At 40.0% G+C, this 26,212-nt stretch overlaps 1 protein-coding gene across 2 annotated transcripts in view; it reads left to right on the top strand.

Annotated features, from left to right (window-relative positions):
* Positions 1-26,212, top strand: part of ZDHHC2 (zDHHC palmitoyltransferase 2) — a 50,889-nt gene that overhangs the window by 16,094 nt on the left and 8,583 nt on the right. The window contains exons 2-10 of one of the 2 annotated variants that reach the window (XM_081130668.1): positions 6,902-6,928; positions 8,167-8,261; positions 13,430-13,550; positions 14,953-15,022; positions 15,841-15,873; positions 18,330-18,450; positions 20,600-20,732; positions 24,352-24,478; positions 24,780-24,872. In XM_081130668.1, the coding sequence (XP_080986794.1) occupies positions 6,902-6,928; positions 8,167-8,261; positions 13,430-13,550; positions 14,953-15,022; positions 15,841-15,873; positions 18,330-18,450; positions 20,600-20,732; positions 24,352-24,478; positions 24,780-24,872 (820 nt within the window). The remainder of the gene's footprint in view (positions 1-6,901; positions 6,929-8,166; positions 8,262-13,429; positions 13,551-14,952; positions 15,023-15,840; positions 15,874-18,329; positions 18,451-20,599; positions 20,733-24,351; positions 24,479-24,779; positions 24,873-26,212) is intronic. The other variant, XM_081130669.1, reaches the window with a different exon arrangement.

Here is a 26,212-nt window from a genome sequence, read left to right as displayed (position 1 = left end):
ATTAGGGGGGCGGGAGAAAGCAAAGAGGGAAAACCTCTGAGATCGGATAAAAAGTAAAGTGGAGAGACACATACCTCTCTTACATTGGTGGGCACAGGATAGTTAATAATGAACACTTACAGCACATAGAGAGGGAATGAGGGGAACGAGTTATCAATGAGGGGTTCCCTGTCTCCTGCTCTGGTGGGAAATTGTGCCCCGAGGGGTCTGGAAAAGGGGGATCGGATCACTCTGATATTCCAAAGGCACGTCACTGTAGATGCAAAAAGACAGTAGACAGGCTCAGTTAAGGTAGAGACTGACCTTTGTCGTGGGAGATACGGGCCTAGGACATGACTACCTACCATGACTCCCTTTTAGGAAGTTTTCGTTCAGACCATCCTATGTTGTTTCTTGGGGTCTCTGAGTGTGTAAGGCGCCATGCAGGCTCCCCTGAGCTTGTCAGGTTAGCACGTGGCCCCTTTTCATCCACAAAGCCTTCTCCTTACTCATTGTTTCTACCCTGAGCTACTTATCTGTCCTTGACAAAACAGTTCCTGTAAACCCCCCGATAAGTGTATTTGTAGGGCGACCTTTGCCCGAGGTTTTTAAGTGTTGTTTTCTTCTAACACATCACAGTAGGACTGAAGATCATTTTAGAGCCAGAGGAGCCTTTAAGATAAAGTGCACATTTTTGTTTAAACAATAAAACTGAAGCACAGGTCGGCTGAATGTCATGACCAAGGTCACCCATGCTGGGTGGGAAGATTGGCCTGGAGTCCAGGTGTCCTGCCACCCGGTTGAATGCAGGTGCAGAGGCTCCAGGGAGGGACAGTGTCGGCATCATCACGAAGCAAGAGAGCCCCGAGATGCTGAGCCCCGGCACGAGAGGGGGCGCCTGTGAGCTGTGGGCAGTGAGAAGACGGGGCTGCAGTTGTCAGTAAATCACAGTGGCATGCGAGGATTACCAAGGAAAACAGTGTGAGAAAGACTTAAAAATGTAAGAAAAATAAAAAATGTACGTAGATCTGAAAGGTTCAGGTTGGTGGTGCGCAGGCAGGCTGAACAGCCATCTCAGACGGCGAATAAAGAAAAATTAAATTTATTAAAAGGGGGTGGAGAGATCAAAGGGAAGGGCTACACAGCACCGAGCCAAAGGGTATTGGGTCCCTGATGGCAGCGAAACATAACTTGGGGCAGTGACCCAAGGAAGGGCGTAGAAGACGCTACAGGAGAACCGAGGCTGGGCTGCTCTGGTTCACTGAGGAGTCAGAGAGAGAAGGGGGCCTTGGAGACAAGTTTAGGGGGTAAGCCCGGGATGAGCTGCCACTGCCCATTGCTCCCCTGGTTGCAAGTCTCTTGGGGACCCCAGCAAGGAAGGGGGAAGGAGATGGTGCTGGCTGCTCCCGTGGTGGGGAGCGGGCACTGGGTCCTTTATCCTGAGCCTGTTTGTCTCTTTCTTGCAGGTGAGAATCTTAGGGGAGGTCTCAGGGGAGAGTCTCAATAGAATATTCACCAGCTTTCCAGGGGTGCTCTTTCAGAGTCATGGTCTCCACTGATCAGTCGGTGCCAGGGCAGGGGGTCATTAGTCCATGTATCTGGTCCTGAGGCAGCCACAGCAGCCCCTTGTCTGGTTTCCCTGCTTATCTGGGCCTGGAGCTGAAATACAACTGAGGCCTAGATGTTATCTTTAGGGAGGAAAGCTCAGGGGGTCTAAAGCACCTGGCCAGGGACATGCTGGGGGAGGGTAGATTACCCTGGGGACGAGGTTCTTGTTTTCCCAGTTTCATCCCTTGCTAGGCATCCAGAGCTTCCTGCCCTGGTGAGTCTCTGTACTGAGTTTCTGTACTAGGGTTTCTGTACCTGGCCCATCTAACAAGATCTATTCTAAAGGAAATAAATTTAAAGATATTTGTTAGGAATAAAAGTATTCCTAATTTGTTAGAATTCAACTGGAAATATCAATTTGAATAATCTATTTTTCTTAGGCCTGCCATTAAAATGGTCTGGCAGTGATGCCACCAGTATTCATGGGATGATTTCTTTTCTTTTTCTTTTTTTAAAATATATCTTTATTGATTTCAGAGAGAGGAAAGGAGAGGGGGAGAGAGAGATAGAAACATCAATGATGAGAGAGTCATTGATCGAGCCCACAACCCGGGCATATGCCCTGACCGGGAATCGAACCCCGATCGCCGGGATCCCAGGTCGACTGCTGAGCCACGCCCGGCCGGGCATTCATGGGATGATTTCTAGCCCCCCTCCTACTGCCCAAGTTCTGATCTTAAGACATTACCCAGGAACTAGAGCTGGGAAAGTAGCTGAAAGGACAAAGGATTGTTTTTCAGGGGGCTCCCCTGGCCAGTTCAGTCAGAGAATTCACTGGCTGTAGGACAGAGTGATTCAAACAGAGCTTATCTCACTCTGTTAGAGGAGGCTGAGTGGGAGAGTGAGGCCGCGAGGGTGCGGGTGACCCTGGCGGGAGTGGTAGTGAGATGCTTGGGGTGAGGGACCCATTGGAGTTGGTGGGGAAAGCAGGAGGGGGGGGGGGGTAGAGACGGTGCATTTGAATGATTGTTAAAGGGAGTTTTCCTGCAAAAGGGCCAGAAGTGGGATGGCAGCTACAGGCATGAGGTCGAAGGAGAGATTTTGTTGGGACAGGAGAAGGTTGAGCATATTTGTACTGTTATTTTTGCCTTAATCTTCTGAATCTGAGCTGCTTCTGTGATTAATTGGAAATGCTTTTTAAATTTTATTTTATATTTAAATTACAGTTTACATTCAACATTATTTGGTATTAGTTTTGTGTTAGCATAGAGGTTAGACAATCATATACTTTGCCAAGTGTTCCCCCCGATACTTCCGGTACCCACCTGGCACCGTACGTAGTTATTACAATATTATTGACTGTATTCCCAATGCTGTACTTTACATCCCAGTGGCTGCTTTGTAACTACTAATTTGTACTTCTTAATCCCTTAATTGAAAATATTTAATAACTCTGTCCTGGTTTTTTGTTTTGTTTTTTCAGTTAGTTTTAACTTCTAACTAAAGTGATTTCTCATAAACTTTAAGCTTTTTGAGCACAGGGACACAGCCTCTTTATCAATTTATCCTCAACAGGGTAAATATAACATAGTCAGTGAATGTTTTCAATAAGTGAGTTAAACAGAAGCAGAAAAAAATAGAGCCTGGCTATAAAGTATCCTTAAGATTCATTCATTAGAACCACGTCTTTGTTTCTGGTTCTCTCCATTCTCAGGCTGCATGTATGGTGCTAAGATGTATCTGGGCCAGACTCAGTTTGGAAACAGTGTAGTGGTTTTAGACAGAGGAGTTGCTGGTATGTGCAATATGACTACATTATTCCTCCAAAAGAGGGAGTTTCAATTTGAAGGCAAGTTAAAGAAAATTCTGATTAAGAAAAGAAATAAAAAGGTCACAGCAATACACATTTGCAGCGAGAGTACCAAATTGTTCTAGCAGCCAATTATGTAACTGTTCTTTGCTAATTTAAGGGGGAAAGTTCATTTTTAAAAATCTACTATGAAAGCGTATCTTCCATCTGAAGTTTTAGATGTTATTTTTGTTCAGGCCAAGTTGGATCAAGAAACAGTCTGTCATCCTTCTGTATATTAGTGGTTATTACCTTGACCGACAGTCTCACTCTTCAGCTCTGGTTTTACCTGTTTTGTTTTTACACAAGGATTTCATAAGGATCAACATGGCAACAAAAAGTATAGCTCTTAACCATTCTGAACCAATCCAGCCTTTTCTCTAATGCTCCACTCTGTTTCTCAGAGAAGTGATTAGTGAGCGAGGAGGGGATTAGGCAGAAAGGGGACCCGGAAAACAACCTGCAACCCAAACTACCAGCCTTGCTGTATGCACAGTGGTTCCAGGTTCCAAGAGGAATCTTTAAAGGCCTTCATTTGCTCCTGGCAAACAGGAGCATCATCCCTGGTAAATGGTGATAATGTTCTGTTCCCACTTTTCTCTCTCTGTCTGCACTATCAGTGCCAAGAAAGTGCTGAAATTCCTTAGGATCTTAACAAGTCAGGGTCCTTGTTTTCTAGCTGCACTGTAACTAATCTATAACTATTCTGGGAAGAGTTTAAGTTCCAGAAGTATATTGGAAAGTTAGAAATCTTTAAATCTTAAAATGTTTTCATTGTAGGCCATGGACCAGAAATAAATTAGGCTAATCCAAAATAAAATTAGACAAATAAATTTTTGAAATGAAAATTAAAATAGTGACCCACCGTGTTACTATTATATGTATTTAGATGATCACCCATTTGTACAAATTGTAAATATTTCAGGTAATGATGCAGTGCTCTTATCCCCAAGAGTAAATTGCAACCTTTTCTTCCACAGTCGTTTAAAAACAAAAACATTTGCATTTGAAAATAGCACTGTACTTGGTGTATTTTTATAGTGAGAAAGGAAATGTTGAAATTGACAATTCTGCTGAACTGAAAATTACAAGCTGACTCGCCGATCTACTGCGTAGGTTTACATGTTTGAGAGAACATTAGTGTCCTCAGCCTCACGAAAGTAGAGACCATGTATCTGTTAGTGACATAGGTCAATTTGAAAATTTTGATACTGTTATTTAATCATGATAAGCCATAGATTTTGCTAGTATAAAATCATTTGAAAGTAGTTATACACAACTGTATTTGCAAAATAAGTAACACACGTGGGGTTTCTGTCCATAATAGTCAAAAGCTCTCCATAAGTAAAAGAGATGTAAACTTAAGGGAAGTGGTTTTTCAGTCAGGAGAGAGAGAAAAAAGCACCTTTCACCAGTAATCAGGGAAATCAGTGCTAAAACAGTGATTTTTATTTTTACCTAAGTTATCGACAGAAGGTAAAGATTTTTATATTTATAAGAAATTGCACAGGCTCAGAATCTTTGTGGGAGTGTAATTGACGCAGCCTTTTTGAACTTTCACATTTTACTCTATAAATGTTATTGGAATTATTTACCATAGGCATGCATCCATGTCCATGCATATAACTTGTTTAGTTGGAAAAAATAGAGCATCTGTGGATTTTGAAGTCATTTAGAGAAAAATGAGCTGTGAAGGGAAGAAATAGCCTTTAACATGATGTCTTTCAATGCATATCAGGCAATAAGGTAGTGGTCCAGGTCAAAAAGATTATCAGTTCATACTAACTGTACGTTTTCCTTTTTAAATTTCATCTTGTTTTGCTTTGTTTTTTTTCAATTCTGACAGCTAGAATCATGGGTTAGCAGATACATTTTCTTTAAAACACCAGCACCTCTGATGGTCCTTCAGGGTCGTTCATGAGGGTCGTTCATACGTAAATGTGCAAATGGAGTCAAATTGCCTTTCCAATTCTTTAGATTAGCTCCACTGAAGGATTGGAAATCTTGATCCAAGGAAGAGCTGCAGTCAATTATGGAGCACTTTTGAAGGCTGGGAAGTCAGTGCCTAGAGAGAAATGCATCTAGGGGGGGGTTGGGTCAGATTAATAGACAGGCTCGCCTAGGCCTCTCCAGTCCTCAGACCAACCACTGCAGGGATTCTCTGAGAAAGTGAACTCTGACCCTCCAGCCTCTGATTTACAAGCAAACCTGTGGGACAGGCCATTTGTAAGTCAGAGTTCATCTGCGTCTGCCAGTCCGTTCTGGGGATCAGAATGTTAAAGGGAATTGAGAGCCTAGGAAGGAGCCTCATCGAGGTTGGTGAGAGATCTGGAAGTCGTGTATTTGGGCTTGAAGAGAACGTTTTTAAGGGAGACACAACTTTAAGTATGTGAAGGTCTGTCATTTAGATTTTCTGTTTATGGCTACAGGTTGGAAGTGTAGAAGCCACAAAGAGGCTAACTTCAGCACAATAATCTTATAATTATTCTTAGAGCAATCTAATACAGGAATGGGCTGCTCTCCCAAACTGCGGGCTTCTGCTCCTCCAGAAATGCCTAAACCGACGTTCAGTAGCTCTCTTGGAAAGGAGGTTGGTTGGATCAGAAAACCTTTTTTCTTTTTTGCTTATGAAGTATGTTTTCCTTTTGCTTTTTAACTTTACCTTTATTGTTGGGTCAGGTAATCTTAAAAATCCCTCAGAACATGACCCTCTGATCTCAGTGCTGCTTAAGACAACGAAATTATATATCCCAGGACTGTACCCCTTTCAAAAGCCAAACAGGAACAGAAATACATAAATGAGCAAAGTCATATCTTTTGCTACAAGCGATCTAAACGGGACCTTCATGGAGGAGAAGACCAAATGAGAAACACCACAAGTAGCCAGTGCCGGTGCTCAGAAAGCTGCCTGGGTTACTACGTTCAGTTTCTTGTCCCAGCTTGTTGTAGCTTTGCCGTCCCTGTGCTGATCTAGCCGCCACCTTGGGATACTTACGGCGGCCCCTAAGGCAGGGCAGTTTCTCTGGCACCTTGCCTGGGCCCCTCATTATAGGTAGGGGGCAATGAGTCATCGGGCACAAGAACTGGCACTTAGAGGAATTGGAGTGTGTGGCATGGACACAACGTGTGTGTTTTTCTTTTTGGAGCGCTAACTAGGTGGTTGACAGCTTATCAACAACAACAAATGCCTCTGGAAATGGAATAACCTGGAAAACAATGCTTTTATCTGAACTCTAGTTGGAAGGGGGGCTGAGAGAGCCGCTGGTTCTCTAGGAGCGAGACCCACGAGGCGCAAGGCTGGCAGGCTTTGTTTTCTGTGTGGGCGCCGGGCCTGACCTCGTCTCCCTCCACCCTCTCCACAGTGCTCAGCTCTCCTAAATGAACTTGAACTAATATTTAGAGGATGTGGGAATGAAGGGGAATCCAGTTCTTAACCTACCTAGTGCCCTCTCTCCGTCAGGCCCCGTGCTTGCCAGCTGCTTCACATAACCTGTTTCCTCTCTTTTTTTCTTTTCATTTCTACAGTATCCATGGAAAACATTGGGGAACAAGGTAAAATCTATTCTATTATGGTTTTAGATATAAAATCTTAAAAATCATTTGTAAAAGCAAGTAGAATGCACTTTGATCGGGTCGGGGTAAATAAATAATTCTTTAAGAATGGGGAGACGAGCTGGGGTTGAAGATGTCCCGTTCCTCGGCCCCCACACAGCCCTGGCAGACACTGGCCCGGATCTGCCCCCACACGGCCACCACAGTGCCAGGGGTCCTCCTGGCTCCAGTCAGAGAGCCTCCTGCTACGGGAATATCAGCAGCTTCCTGTTCTACCCCTTACCCGTGTCGCCTACATAATTCATGGACAATATCGTTGGCTCTAGTTATCTCACACTGATTCATGCCGTAATGGATAATTTAATTTTTAATGCTTCTATAAGCATGAGTGTTATTCTTTTAAAAAGTTAGAAGTGCTACTAACGGTTTAAAATACCAAATATGCTGTATTTTAAATCAGCATGTTTTATTCAACCGGATCTCACAGAGTTGTTATGTATTAATGTATATTCCAGAATTAATCACTGTCCCTGTATACAAAACTAACATTTTACATTCGCATAGTGCTTCAAGAATAAAATACCACACGAGCGTGTTTATATGTGTTACCTGAAAAAAAGTACCAGAAAGCTTTTTGTAACAGTTGTCCCATCTGGTAAATCAGACACTTGAACTTCCGTTGGACGACATCGCTCTTCATCCAGATGGTTCTCTGTTTAGATGTGTTGTCACTGAAACAGTGGGGGCCAGCGGATTTGACCGGGGCTGAGCCAGGAGGCAAACGGCTTCTCACGTGGGAGCCGCTCTTGCTACGCTTTGTGAAGCCAAGTTCTTTAAACCTGAACGTTTTGACATTTGTTTAAGGCTGTGTTTATTATTTGGAGTTGCAGGCGTAACTGCTCACTTTTGCAATTTAGGAAAGTTCCCTGGGAGCTGTTTTGCCAATAGATGGGCCTGTCTGCAGGTGGGAGGGCACTAATCATGGTCATAGATCTAATTATGCATTATTAGGGATTTTTTTTAAAAAAGCTCTTGGCTTTAGGTGTAAACATTTATTCATTGAGTTTTACCTATTTCAGTATGATAGAGATGAACTTCTTTACAATAATAAAAATTAATGTTAAAAATTCAGAATAAAATGAATTTTTTATAATGGGTAATTTTGGCGTTTTTAGAACAAGCAGATTGTGAGCGCCAGTGTGCATATCACGGTGGTAATTATGTTTCTCTCACTTTAGTTGTGTGCCTGGTTGCATATCATCTGCTTTTTGCAATGTTTGTCTGGTCGTATTGGAAAACTATCTTTACACTACCGATGAATCCTTCGAAAGAAGTAAGTGAAAATATTAGTAAAGTCATCCTAACGTTGGAAATCAATAATACCAATGTCTGAAGAATGGATTTTATGTCTTTTTATTAATATTGCAAACTTATTGAGTGTGATGGTTTTTTTAAATATTAACGTGTCTATTAGTAAATACTTGAATTTTCACTTGGTAAATATTAGTTTTACACTGGATGAGCATTATATTTCTTGTGTTAAATCTGTTATGTGTCCTAGTTGTACTTTAGACTTAGACATCAGGATGGATGGGTGGATAGATACAAAGATAGATAGATGGAGCTGAAGGTAGACATGCTTCTGTTATAATTGTCATACTAATGGGTGTTGGTTGACTGTTAGCCACCAAACAACAAAGTAATTATTTAACTAATCTGTATATTCAAAGTCTATAGCTAGGCCACAGCTGCCCGGTATCCAGGCTTCTTCTATTTTGTTGCTCTGATAGGTGTAGCCTCCATTCCCAAGGTCACCTCTTGGCCTAATATGGCTGCTCTGGTTCCAGCCATCACGTCAGCATTCCAGCCAACAGGCCAGAAAAAGTAAGAAAAAGGAGTAGTAGTCAATGTCCTTCTCTTTAAGGACACTTTTTGGAAGTTGCTGATGCCATTTCCACTTACACTTAGAACTTAGTTACATGGCCCTAATCTGTTTGCATGTTAACCATGTTAGAAGAAGGAAATATTGGGGGCCAACTAGCGGTCACAGCCACAGAAGCTTTTAAGTAAAGTGATATGGTCAGATACACGTTTTGAAAGATCATCCTGGCTATTATTTCTGGGTCTTTAATCCTGGTTAAATATTCTTGGAGCATGTCTTACACATTTTTATATCCTTGGTGTACTTAGTCCAGTACATGTTCGTTGAATAGAAATAAACTTTGTTCCAGTAATAATAGTGTGGTTTTAGTAGGCTGATCTTAAAAAAAAAAAAAAAGGTCTGGGCATCACTAAATTGTTTCCTGAAGGAACCTGTTTGAAATGCAGCTGTGGTGAAAAAGGCCAGTAAATACGCTATGTGACCTAGGAAGGGATATTAAAAACAAAGCCACAGTACTTGCACAGAATTAATGGTCTGCTTGGCCAGAATGTGTTAGATGCAGCCTTTTTTCCTTCTACTGGCTACTTTTTTTTTTTTTCCTACCCCTTTCTCTTCCCTCCTACCCTATTTACCTCTTTTCTATTGTCTCTTTTACCCCCATCCTGGCCTTGGTTGCATGTTTGAAGGAAATTGCTGACTTCTGCCGTGGGTGATCTCATCCACTGTGCTGATGATTATGACCTTCCCTGTGACCTCTATATTGAAATTTCCAAATGTGTTTTTACTCCTGACCTACCCCATGAATTTCAGACCTAATCTCCCTGCCAAATGTAGCTTCTTGATCATTCCACTGACGCCTCAAATATAACACGTCGGAAACTGAATTCACCACCGTCTCCTTCCCCAGGCCGTGACTCAGCCGTGTCTCAGACCAGTTCATGGCCCTGACCCCCGTCTCGTCGTTCATGCCAGAAGCTTGGCGGCCGTGCCGGATCCTCTGGCTTCCTCACCCCTCTGCCAGCATCCAAACTCTGCTGATGCTTTCAGCTCCTAATATTCCTTTTATAGTTCCAACTCCTTCTTCCCTCCCCCCCCCCCTTTATAATCATTGACTTCATTCAGGGTCTCAGGCCTCTCTTTTGTCTGAGACATTGCAGACTTCTCCTATATGGTGCCACTGTTTCCAGTCTTGCTGACACTCCCTTCCCAGAACCCTGCAAAAATTCACCCCCCACCCTGAAGCCGGAGTGATCCATCTGAAAACAAATGTAAGGCCTCCACTCTCCTGCTTGTACCTACTCAGCGACTCCACACATCCCACAGGGAGAAGCCATCTCCTTAGTCTGACAACAGTGACTCTTATCGACATTTCTGTCTTTCCAGCCTGGCCCGTGTGGCTTAGTGGTTGAGCGTCGACTCATGAACCAAGAGGTCACGGGTTCGATTCCCAGTCGGGGCACATGCCCGGGTTGCAGGCTTGGTCCCCAGTAGGGGGCGTGCGGGAGGCAGCCAATGGACGTTTCTCTCTCATCAGTGTTTCTCTCTCTCCCTCTCCCTTCCTCTCTCTCTAAAATCAATAAAAACATTTTTTAAAAAATAAAAATTAAATTTCTGACTTCCCACTTTATACTCTAGTTGTTCTTAATTACATGTAGCTTCCTAGGCATATCATGCCATTATTTTCTTTCTAGAACATTCTTATCGCCTTTTTCATCCAAATAATTCTATTTTTATTTTTACTGGCACCTCCTTCTTGGCCCCTTTGGTGGTCCCTCATCATGTCCTGAGCTCTAAAGCGTTGGATTATCCCAGAGTTCAGTCTCTGGACCTCTCTCTGATTTATCTGCATTATGGTTTTATATACCATCTCATTCATTGCTGTAGCTTTCAAATTGATGTCATTAGTCCGGCCCTCTCCTTTAAGCTCCAGGCTCATTTGCAGCTACCTGTCTGGCGTCTCCTAGGAGCTTCAAATTCAACACCTGAAAGCAAGCTTCTGATTTCCCACCCTCGCCCCCAAGCCTCCCGTTGCTAAGGTTTCCCTGTCTCGGCAACGGCAGCTCCACTGGTCCAGTTGTTCAGAAAGCCCTGGGGTCGTCCCTGGTGGCATTTCTTCCCGCGGACCCCGGGAGTGTCCCCGGCGTGAGCCCGCGTGCCCGCCGCCCCTCTGCCCGGCCGCCGCGGTGCCCGCCGGCCCCCGGGCTCTCGCACTGGCCCCTTCTGCGTATCTCCAGCGCGGCAGCCAGAGCCCTTCTTCCAGACCCGGGGCAGGTGTGTCACGTTCTCCTTCCCAGGACTGTCCTGTGCTGCCTGAGCCACCCGGAGTGAAAGCCTGGCTTCCAGCTGTCGCCGGAAAGGCCGGCGTGGCCCCACGCGCCTGTGTGGCCCTCTCAGCGCTGGGCCCGCCACCTCGGCCTCCCCGCTGTCCCTCCCTCGGGGGCCTCGCAGCCTGCCGGGTCTCCGTGACCCGCGACAGCCTTCTCCTGCCTGACCATCTCCCTCCTTTCTTCCTGCCTGTCTGTCCCTGTTCAAGTGGCACTAATCTTGGCGGCTTTCCGTGACCGCTCTGTATACAATAGCAAAGCCGTCCTGTCCCCAGCGGTCCCGGTCCCCCCGCCCTTGCTATGTTTTCCCCACAGCGTATGGGTCTACAGCACAGTCCGGATTTTATAACATCCCTAGAACATAGGCTCTGAAAGGCATGCGCCTTGCCTGTGTTGTTCACGAATCCATCGCCGCTGTTAAACAAGCGTCTCACCCGTGGAAGGGACTCAGGCGATGTTTGTTCACGAGCTGAGAGCAGAGCAGTTATGAGTAGAGGTGCGAGTTGGTGCTCGTAGCTTTGGCAGGACGTTGAAACGACTCCTGACTTCTCTCCGGTTGTGTGCGAGGTGATCGGCTGAGAACGAGGAGGGGGCCGGGTTGACTGAGGTCTGGGAGAGCAGAGAAGGTTTGGAATGTGGGTGGGTACAGTGGGAAAACGAAACGACACAAACGCAGAGGAAACAGCAGCATCGGTGGGCAGCTGGGATACGGTGAAGTTACAGCTGCCCCAGGCTTCGTCGGATGATTTTTCCACAAAACACATGTTTACCCTATTTGATTCATATAACTGTGTGAGATAGATATTATTTATTACCATTTTTCAGATGTAGCAATAGGCCCCAAACATTGTAAGATTTCTTCCTCAATATACAAGTGATATAACCATACCAAATTACACTTGGAAAATAGAAGGAAAAACGTCCCATCCCACTAATTCAGTTTATATTCTGAATTTTTTTCTAGTTAACTTTTTTACATAATAGTCCATCATTGGCTTGTTTTCATTTTTAATAAAAGCATAATATTCCCACTGAAACATAAAAATTTACTCAGTTGCATCCTAACCTGGATTTTCAGGTTGATCCCAACTTTTCATATTATAGATAATGTTAACATGTTCGTACATGGGGCATTACCCATTTGGGGATTATTTCCTTAATATAAATTCTCATGTTGAATCACTAGATCAGGGAAATTTAAGTCACTTGCCAAATTATTTCCCAAAAGGACTGTAGAAATTTACATACAATACTTCCAGTTTTATCAGACCCTTGGCGTTGCATGTTGTTATTAAGAAAACTGTTGCCAACTTCATAGGCAAACAAAGTTCTGTTTCAGTTGGCACATGTTAGGTACTTGTGAGGTTATATTTGTTTTTGTTGTAAGTGAGAAACAACTAGCAAGAAGAAAATACAGTTGAGAGTTTTCTGTTTACTTGTTTTTAGATTCTAGTTTTTTTCTTAATTGGTATGTCCTTTTAAAATTATACTTTCCTTTAATCTAAAAACTGTATTTGAGCCCAGATCTTGGTTTTTAATACCATTCTTCAGTAAAAGGAAGGAGGACTCCTTGGAGAAACAGCTGATCCTAGTAGAACAGGAAATATTCAGGATGAGCCAGGAGCACCTTATGGTCCCAGAAAGTAAGGAAGTTCAAACAGACTTTCATAGGACTTCAAACAGACTTTTAAAACTGTGGGTTTTTTATTATCATATTGGACCCCAAACAGATTTTCATTTTTCTCAACTAAGTATTTTTGAATTGGTTGGGCCAAATTGGCAGTATAAGTATAATTAATGATTAGTCTGTTTTGAGTGTTAGAATTCATGTAATAATTATTTGTAATTTAAAACTCACTCACATGAGAAAACGTGCATGATTTGCTTCTATTTTTGTTTCTAATGATATCCAATTGAAAAATGCATCTGTTGAGCCAAATCTGTTTCTTTTGCCATTTTATCTATTAATGTAACTAATATTCAGATAGAACTCTACAGTTTATAATGTACTTTTACATACTCGGTTCCTCTTGAGTTTAACAAACATCTGAGGAAGATGGTATTATTATTATTATTATTATTATTTTATTATTATTACTGTTACCCTGTTTTCTAGATGCATAAACTAATAACCTGTGAGGTTAACAGACCTGCCCAGATTTCAAGCTCTATTACCTCTCTGAATTTATATGCTATATACCATTACTATTTTATAAATGCCTTTTTCTGGGTTAGTAGATCAATATGTTGTCGTTTCTTTGAAAATACTGATTGAAATTTAACTCTGTTCCACAGTTCCATCTCTCGTACGCAGAGAAAGAATTGTTGGAGAGAGAGCCGAGGGGAGAAGCCCATCAGGAAGTTCTTAGGCGAGCCGCCAAAGACCTTCCCATCTACACGAGGACCATGTCTGGAGGTAGAGGCCCGTGATCAGTGCTCGCACGGTGGCTTGTGGTGGCTGGGAGACAGCATATCTGTATATACTTGAAACTATCAAACGCTCATTGAGAAACATTGTGCCCTATCTCGGGCCGCTGTTAAAGCTCTACTGCACAGTTCTGTAAACCACAGTGGGAGCATGAATAACAGTGGCACAGAGACCCCAACCAAATCACAGGGACTGAACATCTATTCTGCCTACTTGGTTGTGACTCTGTGAATTGCTGAAATCTTGATTTGTAGTAGTATCCATTTTTAGTTTTAATTATAGACCTTCCCATTCTAATTTAATTTAATTTAATTTAATAATTTAATTTAATTATTTAAGGAAGCAATATCTATAATGAGCATAACATTGATAATTTTACATACCTTTAAAACAGCAGTTATACAAATTATATAAAATGTAAGTAAGGTATTGGTACAATTTTTCTTCTTTAAAATTTATGGTAATTTTTTAAGAAATGCAACTCAGGTAAGATCTCTTTTAGTTGGGTCAGATTTTTAAGATAACAGCTTGTCTTAAAAACTAGCACACATGGACTATTGACACTTTCCTACCAAGATTTACCCAGAAACTTTGTAACTTTAGACCTGTGCTACTCGTTTGGGTGGCCACTAGCCCCATGTGGCCATTGAGCACTTAATATATTTTTAAAAATATGTTTTTATTGATTCAAGAGAGAGAAGAGTGGAAAGGGACAGACACAGAAACACTGATGAGAGAGAAACTTCTATCGGCTGCCTCCTGCACGCCCCCAACTGGGGATCAAGCCCGAAACCCAGGCACGTGCCCTGACCGGGAATCGAACTGGTGACCTTCTGGCACCAAGGATGACGCTCAGCCAGCTGAGCCACGCTGGCCAGGGAAGGCACTGAGCACTTAAAATATGGCTAATCCAAACTGAGATGTGCTTTAAGTGTAAAACACACAACTGACTTGAAAGACTTAGGATGAAAAAGAGAATGTGACCTATCTCATTACTATTTTATATTTACATTTGTTTTTAACTCACTTTAAAATCATAATTGAATCCAACTCTAAGTCACACACCATTTTTTCCTGTTTTCTAAGTCTCTGATTTAATACTATGTCACCCGTCCTATCCCACAAAGCCAGAGATGTGCTGAGGTTCAAGTTCAAGACTATTTACCCTCTGTAAACCTGAACAAACTGGGGAAGCCTGAGCCCCCTGTGAATGAATCACTGCACACGTTTCCAAAACCAGTTACTGACGGTCACGGTACCAGGTAGAAAAACCTGCCTCTGCATTTCTGGGGCAGTCTTTGTCCCCTGTGCCCTTGACCCGCGGGATTAAGGGAAGGGGCGGAAGCGTAAGGCCTGTCAGTCGAAGGCTGAGTGAGCTTTTTGTTCCTAGCAATCCGGTATTGTGACAGATGCCAACTTATAAAACCAGACCGCTGCCATCACTGTTCCGTCTGTGATAAGTAAGAAAACCTTTTATTTCTAAAATGTTTACATGCTAGTGGTCTTTTTATTGAATGTGTTTCTTTTTTTTCACTGTTTCCCAGATTGTTCCCTTTCCTCCTGATTCATGTTCTCCCACCTTTATTTAGGAAATATAATTGGCATGTTCACTTGCATTAGCAACGAGCATGGTTTAGGGCCAAAATCAGTCGTCCCTTTTCCCCCAGATTCACGCTGACATGAATGAAGTGCATGATTTTTAGCACCTCAGACTTGGCTAGTTTGATTTAGTAAATGTTTCTTCTGTGACTCTTTCCCATCTTTATAAGATAACTAATTGACTTTGTGACAGTCAGATGTTCTATATTTAGTATAACCACAAGAACACTACTTCCCGGCTTAAGGATTGAGATGAAAGGAAAAGTCTTACTTAGACTTTCTGTAAGTCTGTTGACACTTAGCACTTTCTTTAGCATGAGATAATTGTATATTAACACACTGCATTGTTTTTAGATGTTAAAGCATGTTATATTTTGAATTAAAACTTCTGTTAATGCATCATAACTGGAATTGCTATTGTCTTTGTTTTAGACAAGGACTTTTGCTATTATTCAATTTTTAAAATTAATTATTAATTAAATTTATTGTTGATACTATTACAGATAGTTGCTCATTTCCCCCCTTCCCCTTTACCTACCTCTGTCCAGTCCCTGCCCCCTCCTATTATTTAATTTTTAGATAAACAAATAACTTAGATAAGTAAATATATATATTTATAATTTAATGGGACTAAATTTTTATGGGGTGTTGAGTTTTGTGTACGTATGGTTCTTTTTAGATGTATTTTGAAGATGGATCATCATTGCCCATGGTGAGTCTGGCTCTATGCTTAAACAAATTTCTCTCCCTTATAACTTAATAAATGGAATAATTTATCTATTTAAATCTTCTTATAAATGAAATCTTACCTTAGCTGACTTAGGAGGTACTTTCAGATTTAATTTTTGATATTTGCTTAATTAACTCAAAACAATCTTTATTTGGGAGAATGTCCATGAAATTAAAACCAGTAGCTTAACAATTTAAAAGTTAATTTCTCATATTTGCTCAGAACAAATGGTTTTCTTTGTATGCACATGCATAAACATAGAAATTCAAAGATATTCCCAGAAATTACACCAAAATGTACATATAAACACAATACCTCACTGGAAGTTGCTGATAATTAATTCATCTAAAGCTTTAACAGTTTATTTTACATAAAACTTGGCATTAAGGAGTAGAAGAACAAATATGCAAATACACACATATGTTGAAATAAGGGTTTCCACTTAGGATTCGTTAGTATTTAAGAAAGTATTTCTGAGTCATGAAATTAGGTGTCCTCATAGAGGATTCTTTGAAAATCTAATTAACTAAAGGAGGCCGATGTTTCCACCCTTCCCTCTACTTTCTCACCCTGATGCGCACGTACTTTTGACAATCCCACCGAGGCTGCCAGCCAGGTTGGGTTTGGATCTTAAGCACGATTGTGCCACGAGCCTTATCTTCTTTCAGGGGTGGCACTAGGGAAAGCTGTGCCAGGTGTAGGTTGAAGCACAGACATGCAGGGAATGAAGGTCTTAGTTGCAGGAACAGGAGGGAGATGCCAGGGTCGCTGTCTTCTGTGCCCCTCTCCAGGATACCTTTTCCTTCTGTCCATGCAGACTTCCTCCTTGAACAGGTTAAGGCTCCTTAACTCCTGGGAGAGTGATGTTCTCCTCAAAAGAGGTCACAGTAAATAACCTCCATTTTGCATTAATTTTCATTCATTGTGAACCCACAATTTTTAGCTTTTTTATGAATGTAAAACAAGATCCTTAAGTTCCAAAATGATAAAAGCTAATGCTATCCCCTTTGCCTTATATTATTTGAGATCAGAAATATAAACATTTTCTTTTTCCCACCAAATTTCCGGTTTACTCATAAGCCAAGTCAACATTTGCCTTTAAAATTTTTTTATTGTAGTAAAAGCACTTCCCTGAGCTCTGCCCTCCCAGTTTTGAAGCGTGCACTCGGCGTTGCTCACTGGAGGCAGAGTTGCACCGCAGGCTCCAGAACGGGCTCATCCAGTACAGCGAGCAAACATTTTTCATACCAACAGTGTCACTTTCAGTCTAGAAAGAAAAATGCTTCCGTCTATTAGCAGAGTCAGTAGAGGGCAAGACTGCTGGACCGACGTCAGAGCAGGACCCAGACCGAGGGCAGGAAGCACCAGGTGTGTGCACTGTGCGCGGGCTTATCGGGCGGCTCACGCGGTTCGCTCAGCCAGTGCAGCTGTCAGCAGGTTTCGCTTAGGTGCTGGTGTCACCTTTACACACGATTATCCAGTAATCCCCTTGTCTATGAAAAGGGGAAACCAAGTCTTCGATAGATAGTGACTGTGAAGTATGAGGGCCATTTGTATTTATGTTTATTGATGGAATAGCTTGAATCACAGATATGCCTGTGTTATGCTGACGGCATGCAAGGAGTAGCTGAAGATGTTCATCTAATTTGGGAAAACCTGAAATATGTTAAATCACTTAATCGTAATTGGAAATCAGACCCAAAGGTAACATAGAAAAAGAACTGAGTAAATTCCTCGTAGCTGCCTAACGGCATTAGGTTTCTAACAAGTTCTGTGCTTTCAGGCATGTGCTTATTTGTAGAATTGGACATGAAATGCAGTTGATTCTTGAACAACGTGAGGGTTCGGGGCGCTGACCCCTGCCCGGTTAAAAGCCCAGGAATAACTTTTGACTTCCCAAAACATCAGTTGTCCGTCCGCATCCACACGGGATTGGACCCCTGCAGATGCCAAACTCCATGGAGACTCGAGTCCGTTATAAAAATGGCATCGAACAGTGAGCAGGGTCGGCCGTTCGCGTCTGCGGATTCCCAGTCATGTTGAAAATGCTGTTTTCAACCCACAGTTGGTTGAATCCATGGATGTGCAACCTGGGGATACGGAAGGCCGACTGTATAGTTATTGAAAACAATCTGTGCGTGAATGGCCCTGTGCAGTTCAAACCCATGTTGTTCAAAGGTCAACTGTATGGTTATGTGGTTCATGACTGATTAAAGCAATATTACGTATCAAATTTGAAAAAGCTAAACACAGAATTCCTTTTTAGGGAAATGGATTTTTTAAATATTTGTATGTATAAAGAAATCTTGAGAATTACACTTAAGAAGTGCCAGTACACTTTAAATGACAGGAAACTAAACACTGTGTTACGGTCGGACATGTGTATACCTATGTTGAAAATGTAAAACTCATCGAAAATGTTTTTGTTCTGTCAACAGGGTGAACAATTGTGTCGGATTTTCAAATTATAAGTTTTTCCTCCTTTTCTTGGCTTATTCCCTGCTCTACTGCCTTTTTATTGCTGCTACAGATTTACAGTATTTTATCAAATTTTGGACAGTAAGTCATTACCTTGTTGACTTTTTTTGGTACAAAAAAATATATAATACGGTTTTTTCATTAGCGAGTTATTTCAGACACTGATTTCGTAGAATTGAGCTCATCTATATATAGTCAGTAGTAGTTATTTGCAGATTCTGTATTTGTGAATTCACGTCTTGCTAGCATTTCTATCACAAAATCGGTGCTCACAGACCTCTTGTGGTCATTTGCAGCCATGCACAGAGTGGCTAGAAATTTGCATGGCCCTGTGTGCGCATTTCCAGTTGAATCAAACAAGGAGACTCAGCCTTCTTGTTTCAGAACTCATATTGTTACACAGTGTGCTTCTCAGTCTATTTAGTGCCATGTTTTTTTGCATTTTTGTGCTTTTTGTTGGTCATTTCTCTGTTTAAAATGGTCTTCAAGCTTAGGGCTGAAATACTGTCTAGTGCTTCTGAGCACCCGTGTGATGTGCTCTATGGAGGAAATATGTGTGTTGGATAAGCTTCCTTCTGGCATGAGTTATAGTGATGTTGGGTGTGAGTTCTGTGTTAATGAATCAACAATAAAAAGTACGTTTTCAGTAATGTGTCTTTAAGCACAAACATGCAGAAAACCAGGTTATAAATAGGTCAGTTGACAAAAGTGCTGTGACCAGGGGTTTGCAGGAACCTAACCCTGTTTTTTCCCCTGGGAGGAATTCAGAGTTCATAGAACACAACCGTATAGAACACAACCACTGAGAATGACAAGAGTTCACTGTATAAGAAGGTTTGTTTTTTTAGTAGTTAAAAATAGAAGGGTTTTTTATGTGTAAAAAGATTATTTTAAAAACTATTATATTTGTAATGCCCCGAATTTTTATTAGGTATTGCTTGATTAGGCTTTAGTTAACTCACTTGTTTTCTGCACTATTTATTTTAAGTGCAAGCAAAACAAAATTAAAATTGAGTATTTTAAATATCCAAAGATACTCCTCTTGAACACCAAACAGTGGTAAAAACTAGTTATCCTCTGCCAGAATTGCTTTATTATTTTCATGAAATTATTCTTTATTATGGTAAGACTTTATGAATTTCTAGATAATTTATGTGGGATTTTAAACACATTCAGTTCCAAAAGTTTATTGAATGGCTACTATGTGCCCGTTACATTGCTAAGCACTAGGAATACCTAAGCGTGTAGACATGCTCCCAGCATTCAAGTACACGTCCAGAGTCCAGCTTGAAGAATGATCCCCAACGAATGTCGGACAGAATGTCACCCCACTGCTCCTTATTTCTGTGAATGGTTTTAGTTCCAACCACAAATACATTCGTAAAGGAATGACCAGAGTTTTCACTGTGAGGACTCTGCTGTCAGAAGCTATTGGTGAGATCCTGTGACCTGTGTCAACCTGACAGATACTGCAGAGCATTGAAACACTATGACCTTCTATCAGAAGGAGACGCCTCCTAGCAGCTCCGGTGCTTCACTGTGTGTCTGTAGCCCCAACCCTGCTATTCTAGATGGAGTCCAGGTCTCCTTGGACAGCACATGCAATGCGAGTCAAACCGGCTTTGCTTTGAGATGGCCTGCTGTATCCCATGGCACTGTAAGGCTCACATTGGACAGGTGTCATGCTCTAGTGTTAACCTTTCCTAAGATGCTCTTATTTACATAGCCTGAAGCATTGCTGTGGATGTGTTGCTCTGTGTGGTGTTGTAATTGATGCTGCTTGTAGTAAAGTAAAACATCAGTGAATATAGCAGCTACATTGTGCCAATTAACCTTCATCTTCTGGCACTTTAATAAAATTATTTAATCATTTATAAATCTGTAGTATGTTAACAAAACATATTCAAGTAGTACATTCCAAAGTAAATTTTACAGTTCCTTTTATCTTGCTTCTGTTACAGTTTACACACATATTACCACGGTTTTTCTATGATTCGGTTAATAGAAAAGCAAAATAAATATCCCAAGCTTGAATATCTTTTCCATATATATTCATATTCTAATAAACATTTATTTTAGTCTGATGCTATATATATTTTTCTCAAAGTTTTAACATAAAGCCATGTATCTTTCTCCATATCTAAATTTAAGCAAAAAACAATCTTACTTATAAAATAGGGGAATACTTATCCCTTTGACAAAGCATTTCATTTTCTTCCTTTCTTTATAGAATGGTCTACCTGATACTCAAGCCAAGTTCCATATTATGTTTTTATTCTTTGCCGCAGCTATGTTTTCTGTCAGCTTGTCTTCTCTGTTTGGCTATCATTGTTGGCTAGTCAGCAAAAATAAATCTACATTAGGTGAGTATGCAATTATTGTAGTTAAAAGAACTTAAGTACATGAATAGATATTCATCACACATTGCCATATGATTAAATGTCAACTTGTTCTGAAGTGGTAAAAATCATTCTTACTACCCACATTGTTTTGTGGGATGTGACTTAGACACAAACAGATTCACTCATTCCATATGTTTTTGACCGTTTATTGTATGTAAAGCATTGTGTATATTCAGTGGTGAGCAAGGGAAGAATAGCTTGGTGAGGGGCATAGAAAAATCAATAACCAAACATAAAAGTAATTACAACATGCAAAGTGCTTTAAAGGAAACAAACAGGATGCTGAGGTATAAATCAAGGGCTAAGGGTGGTAGAAGGGTACCTGTTTAGGTGAGTGATCAGGGAAGAGCTCACCAAAATAAAACATATTTAACCTAGAAGTCAGTCATGAAAAGAGCCAAAACGTCTCAGGCAGAGAAAACAATGTGTTCAAAAGCCCAACAGAGGTGGGATGCTGCAAAAGCAGTGCTTAGAGGAAAATAATTATATAGCTATAAACGCTTACATTAAGAAAGAAGAAATATCTCAAATCAATAAGTTTACACCTTAAGGAAATATAAAAAGAAGAGCAGAGTTATCCCAAAGCCAGCATAAGTTAGGAAATAGTAAAGATTAGAGAGGAGATAATGGGAGAAATAGAGAATTTAAAAATAGAAGATCAGTGACATCAATAGTCTGTTCTTTGAAAACAACAAATTTTACAAGCCTATAGCTAGAAAGAAAGGAAAAGAGAAGTCCCAAACTATGAAAATCATAAATGAAAGTGGGGACTACCAATTTTATATAAATAAAAAAGGATTATTAGAGAATACCATGAACAACTGTACATCAAAAAAAAAAAAAAATAGTCAACCTAGATGAAATGTACAAATTTCTAGAAACACACAAACTACCAGTCTCACTCAAGAAGAAATAAAAAATCTGAATAGACCAATAGCAAGCAAGGAGGTTGAAACAGTAATCAGAAACTTTCCAACAAAGAAAAGCCAAGGACCGGAGGGCTTCACTGGTAAATTCTACCAAACATTTAAGAGAGTTAACACCAATTCTTCTAAAACTCTGCCAAAAATTAGAAGGAAATACTTTTTAACTTATTCTGAGGTCAGCATTGCATTAATACCAAAGACAGAGAAAGACATCACAAGAAAACTACAGACCAATATCCCTTATGAACATCGATGTAAAAATCCTCAATAAAATACAAGCAAACCAAATCCAGCAGCATATTAAAAGGACCATATACCATGACCAAATAAGATATATTTTAGGAATACAAGGATGGTTCAATATTCAAAAATCAATCAGTGATAATATATCACATTAATAGAATGAAGGGGGAAAAAATACATGATTATCTCAACTGATACAGAAAAAGCATTTGACAAAACACAATACCTTTCATGATAAAAACACTTAACAAACTAAGACTAGAAGAGTACTTCTTCAGTCTGATAAAGGGCTTTATGAGAACCCCACAACTGATATTATGCTCATTGGTGAAAACTGAAAACCTTCTCTTTAAGATTAGGAACAAAACAAGGATGCCCTCTTTCTCTGCTGCTTTCAACACTGTACTGCAAATTCTAGCTAGAGAAATTAACCAAGAAAAAGAAATAAAGATATCCAAATAGTAAAGAAAGCATTGAAACTATCCTTTTTCACAGATTACATGATCTTATAGGTAGAAAACCTTAAAGAATCCACAGTAAAAACATAGCTAATAAATAAAATCTGAAAAGTGGATGACACAAGATCAACATGCTTTTAAAAAATCAGTTGTATTTCTATACATTAACATACCATCCAAAAAATTAAGAAAACAATTTCATTTACAAAAGTATCCAAAATAATAAAATACCTAAGAATAAACTTAATCAGGGAGGTACAACACTAGGAGACTGAAACCACAAAGCATTGCCGAAAGACATTAAAGACCTAAGTAAATGGTAAGATTTCCTATGTTCATGGATTAGAAAACTTAATATTGTTAAGATGGCAATACTACCCAAAGTGATTTTCAGATTCAGTACAATTCCTATTATAATTTCGATGGTCTTGTAGAAATAGAAAAGCCGATCCCCACATTCATATGGAATTTCAAGGGCTCCAAATAGCGAAAACAATATCCACCAAAAAGTAAAACAAAGTTCTTACTGTTTTCAGAGCTTACTACAACTTTACAGTGATCAAAACAGTATTGTATTGGTATAAGGATAGAGATATTGACCAATGGAATGGAACCGAGATTCCTGAACTAATACATTTTTGGCCAATTGATTTTCAACAAGGGTACCAAGACCATTCAATGGGGAAAGAATAGTATCTTTAACAGATGGTGCTGGGACAACTGTATATCTACATGCAAATAAATGAGGTTGGTCCCCTACCTCACACCATATACAAAAAATGAACTCAAAATGGTTCAATGACCTAAGTGGGAGAACTAAAACTATAAACTCTTAGAAGAAAACATAGGGATAAATCTTCAGAACCTCAAGCATGGCAACAAATTCTTATATATAATACCAAAAACATGAGCAACAAAAGAAAAAAAAAGTATCTTATTTCAAAATATGTGTGGGACAATTAAATTTTAAATCATCAAAAGTACAGTAAATGAATTGTTTCTAGAACTTTTTAACTTCTACAGCTTATAGATTGAATTAGTAACACTGAAAGGACTTCCTCTGGACAATATGGTCCTCTGATTATAAAAATGTTTTATATGAAGCTGTATAACTTAGGGTGACAAATGCTAAGGATTTTGCCAATTGCCACATTCTTCACAGTACCTTGACACCGTTAGTTACGAGTTTTCTTTTTTAAATGATGGGCAGAACTCATTATACTTGTATGTTTATTCATATTCCAAAAAAAAAAATTTTAGATTTTTGCATCTCAGAAAATAATGAAGCATTATGGCAGGAACACTGATGACCTTGTTCAGGTTGCATTCTGACATTTATTTTGTGTGTGATCTTGGGCAAGTCCCACCGCCTCTCAGCACCTCAGCTTCCATATGCAGAGTGGGCATAGCTAGACACGAGGTATGATTCTGCCTTGGCTCTTGGTTTGGACAAACCAGCTTTCAAGTACATTTTTGGTTAGCTGGGAAAAAAGGTATGACTGGATGATATAAAATTTTAATGAGATTGTGAAGATGGAACTTACTGACTGTAAAATGCAGGTTATAGAATGTATGTAAAGCATAGTCTCATTTTAATTAAAAAGCTGTAGATTTGTATATATCTACATCCATCCATCCACCCATCTGTCTAAAAAAGTTTAGATGTAAAGTTTTAACTTATTTGCTTGTTTGTATTTTCTAATTTTCTGCAACACACATGTGCTGCTATAATAATTAAAAGGTTACTTAGAAATTAAAATAAATGTAATCATTTGATTATGTTAGAACAGAACAGGCATTCTGTATTGCTGAGCTGTGGGTAGGCACATAAGTACTCACAGGGGGTTAGCCATTGAATTTAGAGTTCCCTCGTTTAATTCAGTCACTTCTAAACGTACGGGTTACTAGTTGATACATTCTGTACTCATGCGATTGCTCTGCTATCTTTTGTAGAGGCTTTTAGAAGTCCAGTATTTCGACATGGAACAGATAAGAATGGATTCAGCTTGGGTTTCAGTAAAAATATGCGACAAGTTTTTGGTGATGAGAAGAAGTATTGGTTCCTACCCATTTTTTCAAGGTATTTTGTTGTGAAATTCTTCAGGTCTTAAACTAATGAAAGTAATCCAACAAAGGAGCTCCATTATTCTGCAGAGAAACTCCTGTTTTTTTAAAGTATTATTTTATGATTCACTATTATATCGATGTGAAAGTCAATTAATTCACCATGTCCCTGAACATGCTGTATTGAAACCAGTGTCTGATATTCGTTTGGTCCGTAACATAACTATGTTCTGCTCTCAGACGTCAGCGCTTTAACAAAATTTCACTCTGTTGTTGTTTTTTTGTTGCTCAGTTGTAAGTTTTTATTTTAATTATAGTCTAGGTGATGGCTGCTCCTTTCCAACTTGCCTCGTTAACCAAGACCCTGAACAACCATCTACTCCTGCAGGACTGAACTCAACGTCTAAAAAGTAATCCCATATTGTTTTTTCTGTTTTACTTTCAAATAACATACTTTATCCTCATGGTATCCTTTGGTTACATTTCTTTGAAAAAAAGTTTTAAGAACATAATTTACTACAATGGTTTCCACTTGGAATGAGGGAGGAAAGTATAGGGAGCTTCAGTTATACTTGTAAATTCTGTTATTAATCTGGGTGGTAGGTAAACAGGTTGTTAATTCTTTAAACATTTTGGTTGACTGAAATATGTTATGATTTTGTAAAATATAGTGCTTACAAGAAAAAAAAAGTCCAAATTAGCTCCCCTAGTGATCAGGTGAGCCGACCCAGGGTAAACTTTCCTCTGACCCTCCAGGTCCTCCCTGTCTGGTAACTGCTATAAAGAGGTCAGAGAACTTCCCTGATCAGGCCTCTGGAGACCAAATGGGATCCCAGCCCCCTGCCTGGCAGTTTTGTTAACAAGGTGCACCGTTAACAAGGTGCAACGTATTCCTAGTGCTCTTTAGAGACCTCTAAGCATTATCTGAGCCATTTCTGTGGAGAGAGCAAGGAAGGGCTCTTGGAAATTTACTGTCTGGAGACTTTTGCCTGCACTTTAAAGTCTGTTTGGGTTCTAGTCTATCAAGAATCTGAGGAAGACCTGAAATTTGATTCTGACTTGACTACTCCCTGGGAAAAGGCAAAATTACTTAAAGGTTTAAAATGCTAAGCATATATGAATAAATTTTAAACATGAATTTTTATATTGTTAAGACAGTTATTTGAATATGGCCATACTTCTAATTTTTAATGAAATTCAATAGCAAAAGCATAACCATAATAGCATTCTTAGTTAAATTTTAGAGGTTTTCTTAGTTGCCAGAATACTGTGTACACAGCACCCATACCTACACTCCCCCTGTCTAGTGCAGATTTCTTATTGCTAACAGTACTTTCTCCTCTGGAGCCTGGTGTGACCGCAGAATGCTTCTCAAGGCTGTGATCCTGGCAGTCATTCCAAATTATTTTAAATTGTCATGAGATGAAACCTGTTTGCCACCCCATCCCTAGAGGGAGCTATGTATAGGTCAGACTATCAGTTAATGAGGAGGGATTTACATGTGTTTCACAGGGACATTCAGAGTATTTTGGGTCATGCTCTGTGAATTTTGGCTTGAAAATTCCACAGAGCTAAATGTTAATGGTTTTCCTTATACTTTGGTGCAGAAAAATCTAGTTTTAATAAGTTATTTGTTATGTTTTGAGGCTTTTAGAAAATTTAACAGTTTTCAATAATGATTATCTTTATTAAGTGGTTTTTGTAGTTTAAGACTCTGGGTTTTAGAGATAATGTCTCTCCCACTAAGTGT

Source organism: Miniopterus schreibersii (assembly GCF_964146895.1).
Source record: "Miniopterus schreibersii genome assembly, chromosome: 2".
Lineage (NCBI taxonomy): Eukaryota > Metazoa > Chordata > Mammalia > Chiroptera > Miniopteridae > Miniopterus > Miniopterus schreibersii.
This window is presented reverse-complemented; position numbering and strand designations above follow the sequence as displayed.